The sequence below is a fragment of the Rhinolophus sinicus genome, chromosome 5 (genome assembly GCF_057876585.1).
Source record: "Rhinolophus sinicus isolate RSI-liver-muscle chromosome 5, RSI-T2T, whole genome shotgun sequence".
Classification (NCBI taxonomy): Eukaryota; Metazoa; Chordata; class Mammalia; order Chiroptera; family Rhinolophidae; genus Rhinolophus; species Rhinolophus sinicus.
In genome coordinates this window covers 32460144-32487437 of record NC_142505.1, presented here as the reverse complement: position 1 = coordinate 32487437, position 27294 = coordinate 32460144, and the positions used below count along the sequence as shown (strand labels likewise).

Genomic DNA, 27294 nt, shown 5'->3' with positions numbered 1-27294 from the left:
TATTGCTGTGAACCTAAAACTGCTCTAAAATATAAAGTCTATTAAAAAAAACTTTACTGAAACAAAATCATTAATACGTAGCCTTTTGTGTCCTGCTTATTTTATGTTTTTAAACTGCAGTCCTTTTTGTCACTGAGGAGTATTCCATTGTATGGATGCAGAGCATGTTTGTGTATCCATTCACCAGGTGATGTATATGTGCATTGTTCCTAACTTGGGCTATTATGAGTAATGTGATTATGAACATTCACAGACGAGTCTGTGTGGGCATGTTTTTTCATTTCTCTCGGGTAGATACTTGGGAGAGAAACTGCTATGTCACATATGTTTAATCTTTTACAAAATTGCCAAACTGTTTTTCAAAGCGGTTTTATTATTTTACATTCTCACCAGCAATATATGAGAGTTCCAGTTTCTCCCTACCAACATCTTGCACTATTAATCTTTTTGATGTTACCCATTTTAGTGGATATGTAGTACTTTTAATTTTCTTTTCCCTAATGACTCATTTTTTCATGTGTTTATTCACCATTCATATCTTCTCTGGTGAGGTGTCTATTTGAATCTTTCGCTTATTTATTATTGGCTTTTTTGTTTATTTAATATTGAGTCCTGAGTTATTTATATATTCTGGATCCAAATCCTATATCAGCTATGTTTTCCAAATATTTTCTCTGTGTCTATGGCTTATCTTTTCCTTTTCAAAATGGGCGCAATTTTAAATTTTGACAAAGTCTAAACAATCAACTTTTTTCTTTTACGAATTATGCTTTTGGTATTATATCTAAGAAATCTTTTCCTAATCCAAAGTCACAAAGAAATTGCTTTACTTTCTGAATGTTTTATTGGTAATAATGGCACCTTCTTCCTAGTGCTACCATTAAACAATATAATGTGTTCGTACATACACCTACATGATAAACATGACAAACTGTAAGCACTGAGATTCTTCCTTTGATTAGAATGTCTGCACTATTTTTTCAGAAGTTCTCTTTCTTGAATTCAGAACAGGAAAGAAATACAACCTTTTGCTTAAGATGCCATTTTGTTGACCTTAGATTAAAAGTTTTCTAAGGTAAGAAATAGTTACTGGTCAAACTACAGGAAGTGAAAATACTTCCATAGGGCTGCATTATAGACAATGGCAAAATGTACAATAACTATTTCAACGAACTTTTAAAAACAGATTCAGTATCCATCTATTTACTTAAAGAACTGCCTGGAATGTAAACACTGCTTAGTATATAAAGGGAGATCCAGTCATTCACAGTAGAAAAGCACAATAAGTGTATTTACTTTACAAGAGGAGTTTATGTGCTATAACATCTCACGGGTTTTCAAATCAACAGCCAAGTCACAGCAATATAAAAATATGCGTATTTCACTGGAAAATCAGCAACTAGCCTAACAATACTAGCTTACAGAAATCTAACTTTGAGTATAGTATTTATATTAATGTAACTTGCTGTTGTTATCTAAACAATTTAACAATAAAAGTAGTAGGTACTATTCTAAAATAGTCTTTAAAAGCTAGTTTCAAAAATACACTTTACTGCCATCATTTTGTTTAAGATCAAGTCACCATTTTTATTCTCTTTAGGAATTTGAAAACTGAATGGTCATTTTACTTTATTTATTTATTTTTGACTATTTTGTTTTTATTAGTTTCAGGTGCACAAAACAATGTTAATAGTTAGACATTTATCATTTATATCCCTCACACAGTGTCAACCCCTCTCCCCCCATCCACTACCCTCTGACATCGCACAGAGCCATTACATTTCCACTGTCTATTCCTAATGCTGTACTCCACTTCTTGTAACTATGTATATAAATTTTATATATATAAATTTTATATATATAAATTATACATATAAAATTATATATATAAATATATATATAAAATTGTAGTTGACATTGTCTTTTCCTAAATGACATAATTTAAAGTTCTGGATTATAAATCTTTGTTTTTCCTTTTTGATGGAGCACTTTGCCTTTCACATACTAAGATCTCGAAAGCTTAATGAATTAAAAAAAATACCTTTCTGTTGAAGAATATTTCCGTATTTGCCCTTTTATAAATTCAATGGTAAAAAGTTGTGGATTTTCCGAGTCACAAACCAATGCAAATACCTAGTGAAAACAAAAAACAAGTTCAACAAAAGATGTTTAGTTTTATGGCATCTCATTAGAAAAAACTACACGTTACTACCACTTTTATTAGGCATGATCAAAAAATGTGAATGCTGCTGTTGAGTGCCATCCAACGGACGGGCAGGGATTTTCAATACAGGAAGAGGAGCATCAAACCTTAGTAACAGTGTGTGACAAGTTTCAGCTTGTTTGATGCAGTCAGTCGGATGTGAGCTACGGTTGAGAGAAGGTGTGCTTTAAAGTATACTGTAAATCATGGATCACGAACAATGCATTAACATGAAATGGGCAAGGAATTTCATGCTCCATCATGACAACGTTCCATGTAAAACATCGCTTTTGGTACAATTTCTGTCAAATAAAAACATTACAGTGTGTCCTCATCTGCCTTATTTACCGGATCTGGCACTGTGCGACTTTTGGCTCCTCCCCAAATTCAAAATGACCATGAAAGGTAAACATTTTGAGTTGATTCAGGACATCAAGGCAGCCATGACAGTGCAACTAAAGACAATCACTAAAGAGGACTTCCAGAACTGCTTTAGAAAGTGGCAAGAATAATGGAATAACTGTGTTCGAAGCAAGGGGGAGTATTTTGAGGGGGATTAATGGCAATGTGTCTTTTATTGTAATACAATTTTTAAATTTAAACATTCACTGCATTTTTTGATCACACCTTTTATTCATACACAATTATTGAATAAAAAGTTCCATTCATTGTATACTTGGAAAATAAATTTTGAAATATTCATTGTTCTAAAGATAAATACAATAATGTGAAGAATACATATTCTTCCTATTTCTCATTCTTTAAGCATGAAAAAAATATTAAAATAGAAATTTGTCAATGGAAAAAAATCTCATTTTAATGAAACTTACTTCTCCTAAAGGTTTCAATGTTGCAATATTATAGGTTGCTGGATCACGTTCTACCAAACATGTTTCTGTAAGAGCTAGAACTCTTTTTACAGGTTCCTTCAAACAAAATTGAGACATTAAAAAGTTATTGAAGAAAAATGTCAAAATCAGATGAACAAATTTTTCTTTTTTTAAACACATGGGTCTTACCGAATGTCTTGGAGATATTTTTTGGACTATAAATTCTGCTAAAGATGTGATGGATTCATCAGTGCTGTATTTTCCAAAACGGAGATTCAAATATTGCTCAAATTCTAAAGGTTCTTTTCTGATCCGCAATGAAATACCTATGTAGTTGCCAGCATGATCTATTGCACTTTTGATAATTTCTTCTCTTTGCTCTGATGCAAATAAATGCTGCAGAAATTTTGAAATTTAAAGTCAGGGTTGAAATAACTAAAATGTAACCATATTGAATCAACTTAGAGGAAAGAGATTAAAGTAGCAATTCTAGAGGAAAAAAAAATAGATCTTACCACAGGTAAATAAGCAATGTGTTGTGGTAGAAACAATATTACTAAATTAAAATCACACAATCTGAGATATAGAGTCTTGCAAATAACTCGCGGAATGGAAGTTATACCATGGTTCTCATCACCATATGAAAAACAGCACTCTGAGGCTTTCAAAAGGGTCCCAAGAGACCCCGGCCAAGTCCAGCGGGGGTGGTGGGTATTCTACGGGCAGAATTCCAATTTCAACTAAGGTAGCTATAATTTAATCTGTTTTCATATAGTGGGCTTTCTTGAAAGATTACCCTAAAGAATGTTTAAATGTTTACAAGTCATTGGTACATGGATACTACAAACCAACCCCCAGGAGTGTATTTACAATGGTTAAGAATAAGGTATTGATTGCCACTTGCATCTGGTGCCTGGAGACCAGAAGCAGTAACTGTCCTGCAAAGGGCAAGAGAGTCCCACACACAAAAAAGACCTGTCCTGCCCAGAATGCCAATAGCTCCCCTACTGAGAAACACTGGATCAGATCATGTTTTAAAACCTGATTTTATTTCCAGCAGCTTATCACAGTTGCTATGGATGTAGACGGCAGCAGATTAGATTTGTTGAATGAATCTGTCACGCTATTACATTTGTAGTGAGTTGAATCATTTTAGCTAGTGTCTTTTAAAAGGCAGAGAGTATGCTTAGAAATTAGATGATTAAAACTGCTTAATGACATTAAGCAATAAAATATGTTGGCAACTATCAGAATTCTCATCCCTAATATTTACTATATGCATAATTCAAGGTTTGAGTGAATTACTGTGATACAGTTAGCCTGTTAATATGTACAGGCCATATTCCTATAATTACGTATGTTTTCCACCAAGAGGTGAATCATTACAAATTTCCAATGTCCAGGGAAGAGACACGCCTTTGGACAGCACGAGCACAGCAGGCTTCAGGCTGCTTTAGCATGGGAGAGGGAACTAACTTTCTTTTTGGGCCTTCATCTTTAGGTCTAGATTCAGAGGTCGTAACACGTCTACATGTGTGTTCCTAGATGAGGGACAGCAGGATGATACCCATCACCTGGATAAAGAGTGAAATCTAGGATGGAAAGAGGCCTACAAGCTCTGAAGAGCTAACATATTTTGCAAATCAGATTGTTTGCCTTCCCTTTCATTCTTTCTACTTCCCTTTTGATACCCTCTAGCCTGTTATGTATTTATTAGGTTGGTGCTAAAGTAATTGCGGTTTGAAAGGTTAAAAATAATTGCAAAAACCACAATTACTTTTGCACCAACCTAATAAAAGTTTCAGGCTTGCCCTGGCTCTGCTACCCTAGGAAGGATAACTGTGTACCGAACACTGAGTCTTGGAGTAGTATACTCAGGCCATTAAGGTAGCTACAGGAATTAAAATTCTCAAGAGAAAGCTCAACTGAGCCCCTCCATGTGCACACTCTCTCTTTACTGTTCATCTTTGAGATGTGGAGTTTCATTAAGGCAGGATGTTTCTTATTTAAAAAAACAAAACAAAACAAAACATGACATCATCTACAGCTTAGATTAACAACCAGGGTCTCAGCATCTTAAATGGCTTCTGCTATACCCTACAATTTATTGTAATTCAGAATTTCAAGACAAAAACATGCAATGAATCCCAAAGTTGGAGTTTCGATGAATACTCAGAATTCAGATTATAAATAGCTGGGCAAAGGAAAGATGATTATAAAGATAAGAGATTTTAAATTACTTTTTCAAAGGAAGCTTACAAACTGTCAGGTAAGACATTAATAACAATGAACAATTCTAACTACTATTTATTGAACACTAAGCCATACAACTGTGCCAAACTTTTTATATAATCTCACCTGATCCTCAAAAAACAACAAACCACCTATGACTCTCCTCATTTTAAAGAGCTACAAATTGGGATTCAAGCTCATTGATACCAAAGCCTGAACTCTTAATACCATACTTCCTCCCAAAGGACTCACATGAAATTTCAAAATGAAGTATAAAAACCCTGCTTTCCTTCAAATGGTCATGTTCCTTTTTAAATGACTTTTTAAAAACAGTACTTACCAATCTACTAAATCCTCCATAAAGTATACAAAACCCTCCCTGATAATCAGAGAGATCTACAAAGCCTTCAATATTTCTATAGTCATAGGAACAGAGGACTCTGTTAGTTGCAGGATTAATTTGATCAAAGCCTCCAGGAGTTACTTCCAAAATGACAGGTTTTCTTGTATCACTCCAGTGATGCTTATAGCAGTTATATCTCTAGAGAAAAAAATATTAATTTTAGGTTCATATATACACAAACAACGAAAAATGTAAACAACACTATAAATATTTAAAGTTACTATCCAAATGGTTAAAAACATTAATTTTAGCTATTTGGAGGTTTTTGCTTATTTAATTAAGAGTTCACTCTGAAGATAATATGTCCTTTTTAAATTAACAAAATTTTGGGTTACAGTATTTTGTAAAACAATTTTAAGTTACTCTTATGCAAATCTATAAAAAGAAAAACAAAGGAAATAATAGAAACGTTATTCTGAAAGTTTTACTGGAAAAAAGATTTCAACTTTTCTTGATAGATTCTTTTAATTAAGTTAGATCCAGAAAAAGCTAAGTCACATTTCGGGGAAGTTACAGTATTCGATTTAAACAACCTAAGCTAGCTACTTCAGTATATTAATATAGATTTTATTTCTACAGACACAAAAAAGCTGAAGCCTCAGTCTGACATTAGGCTTTTCTAATCATACCAATGAAAAATTATCTTGAGATCTCATTAGCAAATAAAATTCTATTTAGACCATAACATTCTTTTGTAAATTAAAGTACCTAATATCAGGAATGATTAGAATTGTCAACACTCATTTACTACTCAGTTTTAAATTCTTATTAAAAAAAAAAGGGTTTACTTGAGGCAGCTAAACAAAATTATATGATACAGAAAAAAATAATTTAAAATAGGCAAAGAAAATACAAGGATAACAAAGTGTCAGATGTGAAATGAATATCCCTTTGCCCACCCAAAAGTCCACGAAGTTTCCTACCCATCAATATGAAGAGGAAAACATGGTCAGTTACATGACTCCTAAGGTAAAAATAAATTGGTGGCTCAAGACTACAACTATTTCTAATACTGAAATAAGAGTGAAATTCTTTTGTGGGTGTTCATTAAAGAGAGTAAGGCATTAAATCATAAACGCCTCCACTAATATCCCAACACCAAACTCAGCTATGAGGTTCACAGGATCAAATCACCCTCAAGTCCCACCGCATTATTGACTGATGGCATCATACACACTATAGTTCCATAAACGGAATTCTGCAGAAAGACAAAAAGATGTATTTAGAGCCTGGATTTGGAACTAGAGGATGAGGCAGCGCCACACCTCTCCAAGGGTGTGGGTAGAAGGGAAGCCACAAAACACGGTGGTGCTTTTCCAAACTTTTCCTATTTACATGCCCCCAACCCACTCTGCAGGATATTCTCCATTCCTCCCAGCAGATCATCAACTGTCAAAATGAGATATGCCCAATAGCAACACATCAGTATCTCTCAGGATTGTGGAGGCCAAGAAAGAGACTTGAGAGTCCCTGATTTAGAGTACATCCAGGGGCAATTTTGAAGGTCTGAGGGCCAAATTCAATGAATGCAAGAGTGTTGTTTAGCCAGCACGGCATTTGGGGGTGAAGGAGATGCCACTTATTTCTGATATAGAATCAGGTAGACTGCCCTTCAGGAAATCTTCTAGAGACATTGTTTCCACCAAAAGTTTTGAAAAATGTTAAACTGTTTACGTTAACTGATACAAAGGGAAGCTTATAAACAAAATCTGTAAAGTAGTTGTTTTCCAAACAGATGAGATATACAGAAAACTCACCTGGTAACATAATTAAAATAAGCATACCAAATTATGATTTATAGAAATTTGTTTGTGTCTTAATAGCAACAAGAAACAAGCAGCTCACCAAATGCCATTAAACTATTTTCAATGGCTCCTGGACAACCAGCCAATTGCCTGAGCTAAGTCAGTAAGGCTTCTAGGATGCTGAAATAAGCAGTAGAACATCCATAGAAAGGATGAGAGCTTGAAAATGACAGGGGAATGGTACGCCAGCACATCAGAATTCAGTTCCTGCCTTTTCCCAGAAGCCAAATTTCTGAACAGTGCTATGAGTTTAGGCATTCTTCTGCCCTCTCCAATCCCCCAATCGTAACAGCATACCTTCTCATGGGAAAAAAACCTCAGTATTTCAAGGGAATGAAAAAAGCATACACTCAATAAATTGCCAGTTCCCCACCCTAGAAATCTCTAATTTCATTTAAATGCTGCTGTAACATGACTAGAAAAAGGCTTGGGAAAGTTAAGAAGATTCTAACTAAGTAACCATGACTTCCTCAAAGCTGTCAGTGCACCATGCGAAACTTCATTACCAGCCAGATCCAGTGCAAGAACATATAGTAAGAGTTTTGATCCACCCAAACCTTACAACTTTAATACTCCTGCAATAGGACACTCCTACACCAAACAGCTACTGCATGTTCCAACAAGTCTTATCAGCAGTGCAGTGTTTACTGCTGCTGTTTAGAATACTGAAAGAGACACCTGAACAGTGACAGCCTTGTTTTTAATGCTCCATAGTTCTCTGAAGACTTTTCCCAACTATCAGCATTAACAGTCACAAATCTAATTCCTCATATCTGCGTTTCCTGTTAAACTACATTCATCTATGACGCAGACTCAGGAGACATTAAAGTTATGTTTCCTTAATTCCCTTTAGCTTTGTCAGAAAAGGAACACACAGATCATGGAATGGCAACATTTGAACAAATAAAAATAGATATTAATAAATGTTAAATACTTGCCCTTCCTGTGATTTTTCCTTCTGAAAAATCAGTTCTAAATCTCTGAAAGAAAAAAACAACTACAGTTAATGGCAATAGACTTGTAAGGCAAAATCACAGAGCTGTCCTTTCCACCCAAACCAAGTAAAATCCCAACTTGGTAACCTTGATATCTAAAAAATATGATCAAAGTTATAGTTTAAGGATATTTAATAGAAAGTGTTTCTATTTTTCTATTTTAAAATTCTGGAATTTTATTGAAAAACAAGATAGATTAATTGAACATGTAACTGCTTTGTTCTGTAAATTACACTTAAAAAGACTAAAAACTATCAAACACACAGGATTTTCCAGTCTTTCAGTTAGAGGTAAGTACAAGTTTCACAGTGTCAAGTTCAAGGTCATTAAGGGAAAAACAAGCATAGTGGGAACAGAGGCTCTGAACATTAATACCTATACTTAAAAAAACTGTTTCATTTAAAAGAGAAGAAAGAAATTTAGTTTATTAACATGGAACTGTTCTTACCAACGCTTCTGTAAGAAGTTCTGTTCTGTGCTCTGTAGAAAATTTTAAAGTTTCTGACTTTTTTCCACTGCCTTTACGAAATGTGAGGTTGAACTCTGTTCCTTGTCCTTTTCCAACAGGGCTAACGCTGCAAATGTCTCCATAAGGCCACTAACAAAAGAAAGGAATTCTTTCAACTGGTGTTATAATATAATGAAATGCAACAATTACTTGCACTACTTTAATTTCACAATCACTGATTAAATGAGAAAAATTTTACAAAATAATACTGCGGTCTAAAAGACGTTGTCTTACAATACTTCTATAACAATTTCTTTTAAAGGTTTTCAGTCATGAGAGACAATGATAAAAAAAAATCCTATCTGTATTCCAATTTTAATGATTAATGACATTAATCCAAAGCAATTAAAACACACAGAAGTGAAACGAAGTGGGAAATAAAATTTTATGATTACCTGCAAATCTGTTAAAAATAAAAAAAAACCCAAATCTGTAAAACATGCTGAATTTACAATTAAAATAAATTAGCATATAAATATGTTTACTTATCCATATTCAGGTTAGTCTTGACTTTATAATCAGTAATCCTACTTCAATGACAAGTATGTTCCAACCATTATACTTGAGATTGCACTTGCTATTTATGTATGCCTCTACTACAGTAACCGGGCCTTTAAAATTATAAAGAACTAATTTACCAACTTTACACAAAACAGATGGCTACAATCTACACTAATATATCAAAAACTTATACCATTTAGAACCAAGAAGTAAGCACATTCTCTTACCATCCCCCCTTTATTTATTTTTAGTCCAAGCATTGAGAATTATATAAGTATATCAATCTCTCTCAGATTTGGTATTTCTAACCTAAAGTACTGATTTCAGGCCAGGGAGTTACAGGTCATATCCTGGCTTTTAAAAGTCAAATGGTGTTCAAACAAACACCTAACATCTAACTTGATTACCTGATTTGTTACTTCTAAAGTATTGGGATTATATGTAGTAATCGCATGGGTTCCAACTGAAAAGACACGCTTATACCTACAAAGGAAAACAAGTACTTAAATTTAGTCTTAAATGAAAGAAACATTTTGTAAGAAAATATATATAATATCAACACAAAAGGAATTTCAATAAATAGAAATGTGTTAGTTGATTAATAGTGACTAAATGTAGCTTAGTTTTATATTCTCACTTTTTTTTAATGCTCTGAAATGTTATTGGCACTAAAACCCACCCACCATTCATTTTACTGTGAACTAGTACGATCCTTAAGTAGAAAAGTATGATCTATACAAGCAATCCTGTGTTGTTAGTGTGCACAAAGTTAGCAAAGCACTACGTGAGGATCCCAAGATTCTAAAAAGAAAGTTTCTATTAAAAAATAAAAAAGACACTGCACACTACTAATTCTTTCAAAATATCCTTGTAACAAAACCATGATACAAAAGAAGGAATAGCTGTGACTGGTCAGTCAGAGCCATATTCTGGAATCTTAACCATTTCTACTTAAGCAACTACTACCTATTACATTTTTAAGTGTTGCAATTTTATGGAAGTAGGAAGCCTATACCACAGACAAGCAATTTTCACTTCTCACTTTGCTTCCTTCACTTAAAGTAACATCTCAAGGAGAAAAAACATTTGGGTATCAATAATCCTTTAGAAGAGAGAAAAGAATTCATAATGATAAAAGTGAAACTGCATTAGAAAAATTTGCATGTAATGTCCAAGTGTTCCAGCATCATGTGTTGAACAGACTACCTTTGCTGCTGGAGCTGGCTTTTAATACAACATTGTGTATAAAATATAAAATTCCTATAAAGCAGATGTGATACTATTTGCACTTCTGGGTAAAAGATGTTCAAATCCCAGATTGCCTGATAATAATTACTAAGAGTTACCCAAAGAAAACACAAAAAGAATTCAGTATAGACTTATCTAAGGTTTAGAAGCTGGCAAGGTCAAAAGCTAGGGTCAATAAAGCAATGGGGGGAAAAAGCCAAACTCACTCAGGATTCCTAGGGTTATCAGAGGGTGGCGAGGTATGTAAACGCCAGGCAGCTAAAGAGAAGATTATCTCTTCTCTGGAAGAATTCTGTTACTACTTACAAGAAAGGTCTCAGAAATTCACGAATTTCATTTTCCCTCAACTCTTCTCTCAATTTCCTCTAACTAGGCATTAGGCAGACTATCTATGAATGTGGGCCTCTGCCATTGAATTTCATAGATTGATCACCACACATCCCAACGTACTGAAGTTAAAATCCTGTTCAAATACTAAAACACTATTCTTAAATTCAGAGCATTTGCTACAATAAACGTATGAAAATATTAAAGTGATTCACAGATAGATTTTACTTATAATTTCCACCCAGAAAAAATTAAGAACCTGTGTTTTCAACATTACTCTGAAGTTTTCCACAATGAATCTGCACTGCTTGCTTTAACTGAAACGTATGTCTCTTCCTTCCGATCGGAAATGGCTTGCTTAGGCCAAAAAGGAAACTGCTCCTTTGTGAAAGAAAAGTACTTTTTACCCCTGAAATCTACTCCCCCTTCCAGAACAAACAATTTAATTATGTGCTTTACAAGTGGGAAATGGCAAGCATAAAACAAAGGCTACTTTGCAAGCTCAGAGTCTATGTTGATGGTGAACAGACCTGACTTACTAAGTGCACAAGTAGTGGCTGCAAAGTGAGACCCATGAAAACTATTACAAAGGTAAAATAAAATGGGTCACATGAATATCCTCAAGGGTATGAACAAAAAAGTGATGTTTTGATCATAAAAAATTCCTAACTGGGCAGGTTATGTATGATGGGAAGTCACAGCCTAAGGCCTATACGACTGATTAACCTCTATCTTAAACAAGCCCTAGCCATTATTTTTGTGCACCTAGAATAACACAGTGAAAATGTTAAAATGATCTCTTTTCCAGACCTTCAAAGATAAACATCCCTGGTACCAGCAAGACATCCCCAACATTGCTCTTTATTATCTTTTACCTGCACACCTCTGTAAACGATGGATGTTAAATGTTAACTATCCTGCAGCCATCGATGCAAAAGAAGTATGTATCTCTCCATTTTACTTTTCATCCAGTCCTAGAAATTTCCCCACTTTACTTTTTCCCACCTCCCTAATTTACCATCAATGAATTTCATGTAACCTTTCTCATATCTTCTCTTTTGATTCTAATGTATAAAATAAACTGCAAAACAGGTACTCACTCCCTAGAGCATTTTCTCAATCCTTTGAGATTTCGCTTTCAAGACTGGCCCCAAACCTTGGCTCAAATGAACTCTTTAAACCTTTCTTTAGGCTTGAAATTACTTTTGTTGACAAGGGAAATATCTGGAGGAGTTACCTTAATTTAGGCATATTAAAGAAAGAAAAATATTTATTCATCTTTACTTCCACTACCAATAATATATTACTGAAATGTTGGGGTTGGATTGGGAATACACACACACACACACACACACACACACACGGTGCTAAAAAAATGTATACAAATTTTAAGAAAGGAAAAACCTGTATTAAAATTGTAATACTCAATATATACTGGTAACAAAAGATGAATACAAGTCATGTTTGACTTCTGCAATTACAAGAGGTGCTCAAAGTGGCTACCATCCGCGTAACTTTACTGAAGTTTCTTCCTTTCTTAAAATGTGTATACATTTTGTTTGGCTGTGTGTGCGTGTGCGTGTGCATGTGTATAGTGAATATACATATATTATATACAATATATATATACTCATATATGGATATGGAGCGTCTTAAAATTGAGGAGCGTTCCCAAAATTCCATGCAAATTTTGTTGTATACAGACCTGTTTCTAGAAAGAAGGTTCAATTAGCAACTCTGAAACAACAGAAAATTTTTAACATTGGCCATTTATTTTTTACATTAGGATTGACAAGAAATACTTTAAACTTAGATTAGAATTGGCCACATAAATAGGTTAAGTATAATAAAAGTTTCAGTGCTACATAACGGCATGACCTAATGAAATAACAATCACTATCTGGAAAATGTAGGACCTTTAAGAAGTTAAAAGCTTCAAGGTATGTATTTGTGAAAACAACAAAAACACTGTTGAAAAAATTTTGAAAGGTCTAAATAAATGGAAAGACATCCCATGTTCATGGATCAGAAGAATTAATGTTGTTAAGGTGATAATATTCCCCTAATTAATCTACAGATTCAGTGCAATCGCTATCAAAATACCAGTTGCTTTTTTTGTAAAACTGACTAGCTGACTCTAAAGTTTATATGAAAACGCAAGAGACCAAGGACAGCCAAACTAATCTTGAAAATGAACAAAGCTGGAACCTCAAACTTCCTAACAGTACAAAGCTATAGCAATCAAGACAGTATGGTACTGGCGTAAGGACAGGCACAGAGGTCAACGGAACAGAATTGAGAATTCAGGAATAAACTTTTACACTTATATTTATGGTCAACTGCTTTTTGACGAGGATGTCAAAACAACTCAATGGAGAAAGAATAATCTTTTCAATAAATAGTGCTGGGACAACTGGATATCCACATGCAAAAGAATGAAGCAGGATGCCTAATTCATACTATATACAAAAATTAACCTAAAATCAAACCTATAAAAAAACCTCTTAGAAGAAAACATAGGAGTAAATCTTTGAGACCTTAGATTAGGTAATGGCTTCTTAGATAATATGACACCAAAAGCACAAATGGCAAAAGAAAATAAATTGGATTTCATCAAAATTTATAACTGCTTCAAAGGATATCATTAAGAAAGTGAAAAGACAACCCACAGAATACGAGAAAATATATGCAAATCATCTATCTGATAAGGGACTTGTATCTATACTATATCAAGAACTCTTATATCTCAACAATAAAAAGAAATAACCCAATTTAAAAATGGGTAAATGATTTGAATAGACATTTCATGAAAAATACACAAATGGCCAAGAAGCACATCAAAAATTACTCGACATCTTAGTCATAACGGAAATGCAAATCAAAACTAAAAGGTACCACTTCATACCCACTAGGATGGTTAAAATTAAGACAGACAATAACAAGTATTGGTAAGGATGTGGAGAAAGGGGAATCCTCATATACTGATGGTAGGACTGTAAAATGATGCAGCCACTTTGGAAAATAGTTTAGCTCTTCCTCAAAAAGTGAAACACAGATTTACCTGGTAACACTACATAACTCCATATAACATCAATTCCACTCCTACGTATACCCAAGAGATTTGAAGTATAGCTTTACCCATAAACTTGTACATGAATATTTATAGCAGCATTATTCATAATAGTAAAAATGTGGAAAAATACAAATGTCCATCAAGTGGTGAATGGATAAACAAAATGTGGTTTATCCATACAATAGATCATCTGGCAATAAAAAGAAATGAAGCACTGATACATGCTACAACAAGGATGAACCTTGAAAACATTATGCTAAGTTAAAGAAGTCAGTCACAAAAGGCCGTATCTTGTATGATTCCATTTATATGAGATGTCCCAAATAAAGAAATCCAGAGACAGAAAGTAGATTAGTAACTGCCAGATGCTGGGGAGAGGGGAAAAGGGAAGTAATTGCTAATATTTTAGAGGACATTTTTTTTGGGTGGTTATGAAAGTGTTCTGAGAACTTTACAATATGGTTCAAAACTATACAGTATAATAAAAACCACTAAATTGTACCCTTTAAAAGGATGAATTTTATATTATGTAAATTATATCTTACAAAAGCTATTATAAAAACAAAAAGTTTCAAGGTATGAATGATGGAAGCAAGGAATTATGCTGAGTGCACAGAAATTATTCTTCTCCAAATTATTACAAAAAAGAAAAAAGGACTGTCTTAGTCACTACTTTCTAAGAACATTAAAAAAATTTTCCAGATGATAACAATTACTGACAAGCTCACAAAGCAAAAAGTATTACAGTAAGTTTGTTCTTTGGAATGAATACTATAATTATATTAAAAACAGAAGTTATATTATGATGATCAGAGCAATCTACCACTTGAGGAGAAAGAATCACTTAAATATACAAGTTTTTTAAGGCTGCTTCAAAGAACTAAAGAGACTCATACGCTAGTTTTCTCTCTAACTTCGCTCAATGAAATTAACTAAAGAAAAAACTTCATTACAAGAATTCTACAAGGGTAACAATTATGTTAATTTAGGAGCTCATACAATTGAGCTACTAAACTAAAAGGAAAGAAAATGAAACACTCAAATCTTTCAAAATTATAGTCAGTTTGCCACTGCAAACCAGAAACACTACAGAATTCAGATATTGCACCATTCTAAGAAGCTACCACAATATTACCTAAAAAATGAAAAGAATAAAAACTAGTTATTGGCTTTGTGCCCAGGTCATGTTTTATCTACCTGAGGCCTCATCTGAAGCGGTCACCTATTTGTCGAAGTGTGGCACACCATGCTACTTATTACTATTCAAAAGGACCAGAGACTAAATTTTTTTTTAGTGCTCAGCAGGTGCCATTCATTGAATACTCAACGTATTTAAGGCATAGTTTAAAAACCCTCACACATTCTATTATCACGTCATTTAATCTTTCCAGCAATTTGAGGGGCAGGAATTACCATCCATTTTATAAAAAAGAAACAAGCATCTACACCAGGGTCTGATTAGGCAAACTACTAAAAAATGTCACTAGCCCCTCCCAAGGAAAAGAAAAGGTCAAGCCCAATTTGTAAGCTTCATTACAAGCCTAAAGAAAGATTACAAAACGCACTATTGGCCTGTTTCCTCTGACAGTCAAATGGGTATGAGAATGCGTGGATCACACACAGGCTGGTCTCTGGGCGATTCAGTTGTGGCGTTAACACTCTGCTACAACTGCACAACCTCATCATTAATGGATAGCATCCAAGAGGGTGGATAATTGGTTTACTTGTAATTGTTACTTTTAATTCTTACCAAACTCCTTCCCAGCACAGACACAGAAAGCCAGAAGTGTCAAAAGAAAAAAAGAACAATTTATTCTAAATGCAGCATTTGCATTTAAAATATGCACATATGCTTTTCAGAGCAGACGGGCTGAATGGTTATTACGGAGTTGTGGGGCTCTACTCAACACATTGATGGAGTACTGTTTAAAATGATACTTTATAGAAACACAGGAAAATAAAACCGACAGAAATACTTACTTCCCCCTCCATGAATGTTTTGTTGTGTAGAAACAGGCCAAATCCTTATTTTCCCTAATTATGTTCATTTTGTGCTGAAACCTAGAAGAGAAAAATATGGGTGAACTTAGTACAATGTCAAACTTAGTTTTTCCTGAATCTCCCACCCCAGACTTTCATAGCCTGCCATATGGTAGTGATCTTAAGGCACAATTTCTTCCACACGACCATAAGGTTTTCAAGGACTGGGACTGTCCATTCGCCTATTTGTCACGGCCACCATATTGTGATTGCCTGCTCTCCTCCACTGCACTGGGTTTCCTGAGGGCAAGAATTGCCCTCTGTTAACCTCCCAAGTTAAGAGACTCTTATAAGAAATGTTCAAGTAAATGAATCTTTAAATCTCACATTGCCAAACAATGTCTTGGCACATAATAGGCACCTGAAAATGTTCACCAAGTGTCAAACCAACATGAAAAGGTTGTTGAGTTGCTAAGTGCCAGCCATTTTGCTGTCACTGTCACTTTAAAGGGAACCTATTGTAAATAAGACTTAACTTAAAAATTACAATATTCTCATTATAAAAGTAATGCATGTCCATGGTAAGAAATCTAAAATGTTCACAAATAATCTTTCACCCTCACATTCAAAGATAATCATTCTAGCCTCCATTCTTCTATTTAGGAAAAAAAGGTTTTGTTGTTTTTTTGTTATTGTTGTTTTTAAAAAAACAAAACAAAACTGAGATTGTTATTTATACAGCTTACCCCGTTTTCACAGAACGTGAACCTTTTCCCATGGAATTAAATATTCTGAGAATATGATTTTTAAGGCTACATGGTATTCCATTGTATGCCTATAACGAGAACTGCAGAAATGGAGAGTATGTGCTTAGAAACGTTTGTGGCAGGTTTGGTTAGTGAACTCCTCTGCTTAAATAGGATGTAGAACCGTTCAGGACCGTCAAACTTGTGTGCTGACTCACACCTGGTGTGAGCTTCCTGCCGGCCTCATGCAGAGGAGCCGTGTTACATGTAGTACTTTAAGATTAGTTTGTTGACTATAATCCTGAAATGCATTAAATCCAAAATCCATTTATTTCATTAAAAAATTTAAATTTAGCTAAGTTTACAGGATAAATTGTTTGAACTGGCTACTAAGGAAAGACTGACGATAAATTTTGAAAATACTACATTTGTTTCATAGTGAATAAAAGTTTAAAATGAATATGGTCATTTGTTTCTTCTTTTGTGACTTGGCTATTTCTTCCTACCCTCAGTAATTAGAAATGTACTCTAAAAAATATTTTAAGATACATACCAAAGTGTCAATAATGCAAACTGAATGGTTGGAATTGTGATTCACTTAACCTTTTCTTTCTTTTTTTGTTTTCGTTTTGTTTAAATCTTTATACACTGGTCTAATTTTTTTTTAACAAGCAAGTATTCTTTTCATAATTAGAATAAAATCATTTTATTTAAAAAATATTTTTGTAACAGCTTTTTGAGACAGTTCACAAACCATAAATTTCACCACTTTAAAGTGTACAATTCAAGGGTTGTTCAGAGTTCTACAACTAACACTGCTATTTTTAGAACACTTTTATCACCCCAAAAAGAAAGCCTCCCAGCAGTCCCTCCCCATTCCCCTTCACTCCCAGCACCTGGCAACCACTAGTCTACTTTTTGTCACTATGGACTGACCTATTTTGGACATCTCATATGACAGGAATCATACAAGATGTGGTCTTTGTGACTGGCTTCTTTCACTTAGCATAACATTTTCAGTTTATCCACACTGTGGCATGGATTAGTTTCCTTCTACTGTATACATAATATGACATTTTGTTTATCCATCCATCAGTTGATGGACATGTGTGTTGCTTCTATCTTTTGGCTATTATCAATCACGCTGCTCTGAACATTCGTTTTGTGTGAATATTTTCATTTCTCTCGCATATATACCTGAGTGACAAAAACAATTTTAAAGACACCTGTTTTGAAATTGCTTTCTTCATTCCTACTTGTTTTTGTATGAGCACATTAGTAAGGACCTCTGTACTTTATGTAGAGCACTCTTCCTCTACGTATCTATATAGCTCATACCTTCACCTCCTTTGATTCTGTGTTCAAATATCACCTTTAAAATAAGGTCTACCCTATCTTGTTTCAAATTATAACCACCCGCCTCATTCCATACTCTCTATTCCCTCTGACACCTGCTCTTTTTTCCTCCCTGGCACCTTTTATAGTTTAATGTGCAATTTATTATTCATCTAATCCTACCAGAATACCCAGAAAGGTGTTTTTGTCTGTTAAGCTATCTAGATAGTTAGATAGATAGATAAGTAGATAGATAGATGACATAGATGTATATATATAGACATAGTGTGTGTGTCTGTCCCCAGAGCCTACAAGAGTACCTGACACAAAACAGGTGTTCAGTAAGTATGTGAATGAATAAAATGCAGCAAGCCCATGGCCACTTCAAACCTGACGTTCTAAGAGGTTCTCCCAAAATAAGGTTTTGTCAAACTTTCCAGAAAAGCATCAGTTCGAGCTCTGAGGAATAGTAAGAGAATCACAAGTAACAGCACATTTAAAGAAAGCTTTACTGTCACCAGAAAGGAAATTCCTCTTAACAGTCAACAGACATCTTTCTCGGAGTATGTATGGAGACAGCTAAATATAGTCCTGTCAGTTGGTGTGTTGTTGTTTTTTTTTTTTTTTTTCCCCTGGATTGTGTATCTGGGATGACACAGAGAATCAACCAAGAGGTATTAAACCAGCAAATATTATTCCTGCCTTTGGAATCATTTGTGGTAAATGATATTGCTAAAATGAAACTTAGGATCTCTGAGAATGTGCCCCAAAAGTCAAAAATATAGGTCTACAGATATTTTTTCCTTTATATACTATAACTGAAGATTGGAACACTTCAAAAAAAAAAAAGGACAGAGATAGTGAATGGCTGGTATTGAAGAGTGGAGTCTGGATTTCTCATCCATAATTTAAGATATTGGAATGACTGACTGTACCACAGGCCTATCTTGGGAAAACTTGCAAGGAAAAAACATGTGAGTGAAGACTGCCTATATCATTAAAGAACTTTAAAACAAAAGAGAGAGAAAAACAATACAGATTTTTAAATGACATTCACAAAGAACTTAGGGTATGACTCAGAAGGAATAAAGAAATGCCTAATAAATCCAGAGGGGTTTGGGTGGGGGGAGGGGGCGGAGAGAAGCAAATAATCTCACAACAACAAAGCAAATTTAAGAATAAAAAAATACCCTAAAGAATGATCTCAGAGGTATCACTGATTTGAGGGAATATGTAATTCAAACAAATCTTTTAGCAGGAAAGTTAAAATAAGTTTTACATCAAGAAAGCTTATCTACAACTTTTTGGGGACCTATCAACTTGGGGCTGATAAAAGCACCAGATTCCAGAGTTCTTAGGTTAGAATAGATAAAAGGAGAAAGAGAGAGAAGATGTAACACATCGATATAAAATTAAACAACTAGAAAACATACAAATTGGCCAAAATGTATATGAAAAGATGTTCAATGTCACTATCAAGGAAATGCAACTCAAAAGGGTGCTGCCACCTCACCTGTTAGGATGTCTTTTGTCTACAACAAAAGACAGCAAGTTTTGGTGAGGATGTAGAGAAATTGGAACCTTTGTACACTGTTGGTGGGCATGCAAAATGGTGCAGCTGCTATGGAAAACAGTATGGAAGTTCCTCGAAAAATCAGAAATAGAACTACTATATTATCCAGCAATCAAACTTCTGGGTATCCAAAAGAACTGAAATTAGGATCTCAAAGAGATAGCACTCGCTCCCATATTCACTGCAGTATTATTCATAACAGCCAAGACGTGGAAACAACCTAAATGTCCACCAAGGGATGAATGGATAAAGAAAAACTTAATAATAATAATAATAATAAATAAATAAATATATATATATATATATATATTATTCAGCCTTTAAAAAGGAAATCCTGCAATAGGCAACAACATGGGTGAAACTTGCCAGCATTACGCTAAGTGAAATAAGCTACCATAGAAGGACAAACACTGCATGATTCCACTTTATATGAATTATCTAAAACAGTCAAACTCATAGAAGCAGAGAATAGAATGGTGGTTGCCAAAGACTGGGGTGAGGCGGAAATGAGGAATAAGCAAGATGAATAAATTCTAGACAACTGCTGTACAGCACTGTGCATATATCTAACAATACTGTATTTTACACTTAAAAATCTGTTAAGAGGGTAGGTTTCATGTTAAGTGCTGTCATCACGATAAAATAAAAATTTCAAAATTAAAAAAAAAATAACCCACAAAAAACAAACTACTGACTACCTACCTGGCCTGTTAGAAGAAATACTGTATTCCTGCTGCAGATTACAATGCTGACAGAAAAATACAATGCAGGACTTAAAAACTACTTCACTTCTCTGGAAGTCAACAGAAGTTCCTACGGCCAAAATCAGCACACCTGTTAATTGGCTCTACGATTTTAAGAAACAAGTGATATTGCAGAATATTCTGCATCCAATCCTGAATAATAACCACTATAAACAGGCTAGTAAATGGAAGTGCACTTTATGGCACAAAATTACTCCTCTACCTGAAAAGCTTGCTTTCAGCCATGTTATATTTAGGTAGGGGTATTTCTGAGAGATTAAGAGAGGGAGGAGATACTTGCCTAAGTAGCAGTCAACCCCAGACATAAAGGGATAATTCAATGCTATTATCAGTGTCTGCGTAGACTCAAAATGGAAATCAAGATAATGCTTTTCCATTTTGAACCCTCAGTAAAGGTTACGATAAAACTGAGGCTAGGTGACCCTAACCAAAATATTTATGGCATGTCCTAAAATCAACTAGTTTTCATTGAATACTCATCACATTAATTATTATGCCAGGCCTCTACCACACATTTATCTCATTCTGTCCCCATAACAACACCATGATACAGGTATAATTACCTCCACTTGATTGACAGGAAAAATGAGTTAGAGAAATTAAATCACTTCTCTAAGGTCACACAGCTCGCAAGTGGTTGGACCAGGCTTATACTCAACCTGCTTAACTCCACACTCCACATTCTTAACCTAAACTATAATACCACCCCTCAAATTTAGGAAACCAAAATAAATGCATTCTGACCATGTAATTATAGATTTATCTATCATTTGACAGCACATTCCTAGATTAATTTAGAACTAATTCCAATTATTTATCTTCACCTGGAAATATGACTAGGCACTTGTTGGAGACAACTTTGAAACACACAATTTCAAGCTGTGAAACAAATTATCATAATGCAACACTGGGCAAAAGAAAATAAAGAAAAATGAAGGCTCCAATAGTGAAAAACTCTACCATCTAAAAAATAAACTGTCAAAATATTTCTCTCAATAGATAAGCTTTAAAATGTTTTTAAACAGTGTTCAAAACAAACAGAATATTCATACTGTGCATTCAAAGGGAGAGAACAACTTCAAGAGAACCACTGGAAAATGAAAGAAGGCAAACCGAAGGGTCTGCCAAGCGTAGTGCTCAAGTGATAATTCAATGTGCAAGGCTGACGTGGAACACCTCCCTGTAGTATAGATACCAGAGCTGCTATTCCACACACTAAAGTTAATTAACAACTAGCACAAGAAGCTACATTAATATATACACTGAAGTAGTTTTAATATTCAATCTATCACTAAGGTAAGGGTGGTGAATTTTAAAAGCATTACTTATGTCCAAAGACAGACTAGTAATAACTGCCATTTATTTATGACTTGGAACACAAGTTTCTTCCTGGAATCACAGTTCATCTACAAAATAAGAATGACAGTACCTGTCTCAAAGGTACTATAAATAAGCACTCAAATCTACTAACTGCAATCATAATAATCATTACACTACTTTAAATACACTACCCCAGACATGCAATAGTTGTTCTGAGTATTTCTAAGACCTCTTTCATTTTCAAAATTACTTACAGCCCCCTGTACATCATAAGGCATTTTGGGGGGAAAGTTATCATTATTAATCTACTTGATCCTTTTTAAGTCTTTTATCTATTAATTTCAATCCTTGTACTAGTCAATGTATATCACCTAGAATATCTACCTTCAAAAGTACAGTGTTCTATTGATTTAATCAGTATTCACAGTTTTTACCTGCTCATTCAAAAATAACTATACCAATATGTCATAATTCTGGGTGGAGTACATGAGGGTATTATTTTATTATTTATAATTTATCTTTCCTAAAACGTATTTAAAAGAAAAATATATCTATAACATCGGGCAAGAAAACAAAAAAGAACATACTTTAAGGGACCTCTGGGACAACATCAAGTATAATAACATTCACATCATAGGAGGACCAGAAGGAGAAGAGAGGGAGCAAGGAACTGAAAACCTATCTGAAGAAATGATGACGGAAACCTTCCCTAACCTGGCATAGGAAATGGATATTCAAGCCCAAGAAGCACAGAGAGCCCTATACAAGATGAACCCAAATAGGCCCACACCAAGACACACTATAACTAAAATGCCAAAGGTTAAAGACAAAGAGAATCCAAAAAGCAGCAAGTGAAAGACAACTAGTTACTTACAAGGGAGCTCCAATATGACTATCAACTGATTTCTCAGCAGAAACTTTGCAGGCCAGAAAGGACTGGCAGGAAATATTCAAAGTGATGAAAAGCAAAGACCTACAACCGAGACTACTCTACCAAGCAAGGCTATCATTTAAAATCAAAGGAGAGGGGGCCGGCCCGGGGGCTCAGGCGGTTAGAGCTCCATGCTCCTAACTTCAAAGGCTGCCGGTTCAATTCCCACATGGGACAGTGGGCTCTCAACCACAAGGTTGCCAGTTCAATTCCTTGAGTCCGGCAATCCCGGTGGGCAGCGCCCCCTGCAACTAAGATTGAACACGGCACCTTGACCTGAGCTGCCACTGAGCTCCCGGATGGCTCAGTTGGTTGGAGTGCGTCCTCTCAACCACAAGGTTGCCGGTTCGACTCCCGCAAGGGATGGTGGGCTGTGCCCCCTGCAACTAGAAACGGCGACTGGATCTGGAGCTGAGCTGCGCCCTCCACAACTAAGATTGAAAGGACAACAAAACTTGACTTGGAAAAAAGGCCTGGAAGTACACACTTCCCCAATATAAGTCCTATTCCCCTTCCCCAATAAAATATTTTTATAAATAAATAAATAAATAAAATAAAATAAAATAAAATAAAATAAAAGGAGCGATAAAGAGCTCCCCAGACAAGAAAAAGCTAAAGGAATTCATTACTACCAAGCCAATATTCCATGATATGTTAAAAGGACTTCTTTAAGAACAAGAAGGGGGAAAAGAAACAAAAGAAGATTAAAAATATGAATAAAATGGAAATAACTATATAGCTATTAATAATCATTTTAAATGTAAACGGATTAAATGCTCCAATCAAAAGACATAGGGTAGCTAAATGGATAAAAAAAAAGACCCACAGGTACTCATATGTTATCTACAAAAGACCCACCTCAGATCAAAAGACACACACAGACTGAAAGTAAAGGGATGGAAAAAAAGATATTTCTATGCAAATGGAAACAAACAAACAAAAAACTGGGATAGCAAACTTATTATCAGACAAAACGGATTTTAAAATGAAGACTATAATAAAAGACAAGGAAGGACATTACATAATGATAAAGGAATCGATCCAACAAGAGTACATAACCCTAATAAACATCTATAGTCTAATATATGAGCACCTAAATATTTAAAACAAATACTGACTTATATAAAGGGAGAGATCGACAGTAACACAATTATAGTAGGGGACTTTAACACCCTGCTGACACCAAAGGACAGATCTTCCAGATAAAAAAATCAACAAGGAACAGCAGCCTTAAATGACACACTAGACCAGATGGATTTAATTGGTATTTTTAGAGCATTTCACCCCAAAGCAGAATATACATTCTTTTCAAGTGCACACAAATCACTTTCCAAGACAGACCACATGTTAGGCCACAAAACAAGTCTCAATAAATTTAAGAAGACTGAAATCATATCAATCTTCTCTGACCAGTGTCTTCTCTGCCCATAACCACAACGGTATGAAACTAGCAATCAACTACAAGAAAAAAACTGAAAACACAAACACACAGAGCCTAAATAACATGCTACTGAATAATGAATGGGTTAACAATGAGATCAAGGAAGAATTCAAAAGATACCTTCAGACAAACAAAAAATGATAACACAATGACCCAAAATTTATGGGACACAGTGAAAGTAGTCCTAAGAGGGAAATTCATAGCAATGCAGGCATACTTCAAGAAACAAGAAAAATCTGAAATAGGCAATCTAACTTTATGTCTAAGGGAATTGGAAAAAGAAGAGTAAACAAAGCCCAAATTGAGTAGAAGGAAAGAAATAAGAAAGATCAGAGTGGAAATAAATAAAACAGAGGTTAAAAAAACAGTGTAAAAGATCAATGACACCAAGAGATGGTTTGTTGAAAAGATAAATAAAATTGATAAACTTTTAACCAGATTCATCAAGAAAAAAAGGAATCAAATAAATAAAAGAGAAGTGACAATGAACACCATAGAAATACAAAAAATTTTAAGAAAATACTACAAGCAATTATACACCAACAAATCAGACAATCTGGAAGAAATGGCTAAATTCCTAGAATCATACAACCTTCCAAAAACAGAAAATCTAAACAGAACAATTACTACTAAAGAAATCGACTCAGTAATCAACAAGCTCCCAACAGACAAAAGTCCTGGACAAAATAGCTTCACAGGTGAATTTTACTAAACACTGAAAAAGCATTAACATCTATTCTTCTCAAACTATTCCAAAAAAATTCAAGAAAAGGGGAGGCTATCAAGCTCATTCCATGAGACCACCATTACTCTGACTTCAAAACCAAACAAAAAAATTACAAAAAAAGAAAACTACAGGCCAATATCCATGAACATAGATGCAAACAGCCTCAACAAAATATTAGCAAACTGAATGCAGCAATAAATTTAAAAAATCATACACCACGATCGAGTGAGATTTATTCCTGGTATGCAAGGTTGGTTTAATATCTGCAAATCAATTAACATGACACACCATATAAACAAAATGAAAACAAAGATCAAATCAATAAATGCAGAAAAGGCATTTGACAAAATCCAGCACCCATTTATGATAAAAGCTCTCAGCAAAGTGGGAATAGAGGAAATACATCTCAACATAATAACAATCATATATGACAAACCCACAGATAACATCATACTAAACAGGGAAAATCTAAAAGGATTCCCCTTAAGATCAGGAACAGAGAAGGAAGTCCACTTTCATCACTTTTACTGAACATACTTCTAGCTATATACCACAGCAATCAAACAGGGATAAGAAATAAAAGGCACCCGAATTGGAAAGGAAGAAGTAAAACTGTCATTACTTGCAGATGACATGATACTATACGAGGTGTGATCAAACAATACATTGAATGGTTAAATAATTATTACAGTAAAAGACACATTGCCATTAATGCCCCTCACAATACTCCCCCTCACTTCGAACACACTTATCCTATGGTTCTTGCCACTCTCTGAAGCAGTTCTGGAAGTCCTCTTGCACGAGAGTCTAGTCATGCTGTCATGGCTGCCTCAATGTCCTAAATCAATGTAAAACACTTACTGTTCACAGTCATTTTGCCTTTTGGGAAGACCAGAAGTCACGGTGCCAGATCCAGGGAATAAGGTGGATGAGGATATATGGTAATGTTTCTATTTGACAGAAACTGCTGTGCGAGAAGTGATATGTGACATGGAGTCTTTCTGTTGTGATCACAAAATACGGTGAATGCTGCTGCTGAGTGCCATCCAACAGAAAAGCAGGGATCTTCAATATGGGAAGTGACACATCAAACCTTAGTAACAGTGTTGACAAGTTTCAACTTGTTCAGTGCAGTTAGTCAGGTGTGAGCTACAGTTGAGAGAAGATGTGTTTTAAAGTGTGCCGTAAATCATCCTCCATTATGACAATGTTCCGTGTCACACATGGCTTCTGGTATGGCAATTTCTGTCAAATAAAAAAATAACGGTGTATCCTCATGCACCTTATTCACCGGATCTGGCACTGTGCGACTTCTGGCTCTTCCTCAAAGTCAAAATGATTCAGGACATCGAGGCAGCCACCATCGCACAACTAAAGACACTCACAAAAGAGGACTTCCAGAACTGCTTCAGAAAGTGGCAAGAGGGTGGGAGATGAGGGTAAGGGGGATCAAATATATGGTGATGGAAGGAGAACTGACTCTGGGTGGTGAACACACAATGGGATTTATAGATGATGTAATACAGAATTGTACACCTGAAATCTATGTAATTTTACTAACAATTGTCACCCCAATAAATTTAAATTAAAAAAAAAAGTGGCAAGAATGATGGAATGATGGGATAAGTGTGTTTGAAGCGTGGGGGAGTATTTTGAGAGGGATTAATGACAATGTCTTTTACTGTAATAATCTTTTTTAACACTCACTGCATTTTTTATCACACCTCATATACAGAGAATCCCAAAGATTCCACCAAAAAACTACTAGAACTGATAAATAAATTTAGTAAAGTAACAGGATACAAAATTAATATTCAGAAATCAGCTGCATTTTATACACTAATAATGAACTATCAGAAATTAAGAAAACAATCCCATTTACAATTTCATAAAAAAAAGAAAATCCTAGAAATAAATTTAACCAAGGAAGTAAAAGACCTGAACTCAGAAAATTATAAGACACTGGAGAGAGAAATTAAAAAAAATACAAATAAATGTAAGCATATACCATGTTTGTGGCTAGAAAGAATTAATGTAGTTAAAATATCCATACTCTCCAAAGCAATCTATAGATTCAATGCAATCCCTATCAAAATACCAATGGCATTTTCACAGAACTAGAAGAAATAATCCTCAAATTTATATGGAACCATAAAAGACCCTGAATAGCCATGGCAATCTTGAGAAAGAAGAACAAAGCTGAAGGATTCATGTTCCCTGATATAAAACTATACTACGAGGTCATAGTAATCAAAACAGCATGGTATTGGCATAAAAACAGACACATAGATCAATGGAATAGAGAGCCCAGAAATAAATCCATGTCTGTATGCTCATTTAATCTATGACAAA

The 27294-nt window shown here is 34.7% G+C and overlaps 1 protein-coding gene across 3 annotated transcripts in view; it reads right to left on the bottom strand.

Annotated features, from left to right (window-relative positions):
• DNAJC13 (DnaJ heat shock protein family (Hsp40) member C13) overlaps positions 1-27294 on the bottom strand; it is a 105478-nt gene that overhangs the window by 67566 nt on the left and 10618 nt on the right. For all 3 annotated transcript variants that reach the window (XR_016021284.1, XM_088798329.1, XM_088798330.1), the window contains exons 2-9: positions 16106-16186; positions 9885-9960; positions 8917-9066; positions 8412-8453; positions 5606-5806; positions 3223-3429; positions 3034-3129; positions 2042-2133 (exon numbers count right to left, since the gene is read on the bottom strand). Coding sequence is in view for 2 of the 3 variants with exons in the window: in XM_088798329.1 (XP_088654455.1) it covers positions 2042-2133; positions 3034-3129; positions 3223-3429; positions 5606-5806; positions 8412-8453; positions 8917-9066; positions 9885-9960; positions 16106-16173 (932 nt within the window). In the remaining variant the exon portion in view is untranslated. The remainder of the gene's footprint in view (positions 1-2041; positions 2134-3033; positions 3130-3222; positions 3430-5605; positions 5807-8411; positions 8454-8916; positions 9067-9884; positions 9961-16105; positions 16187-27294) is intronic.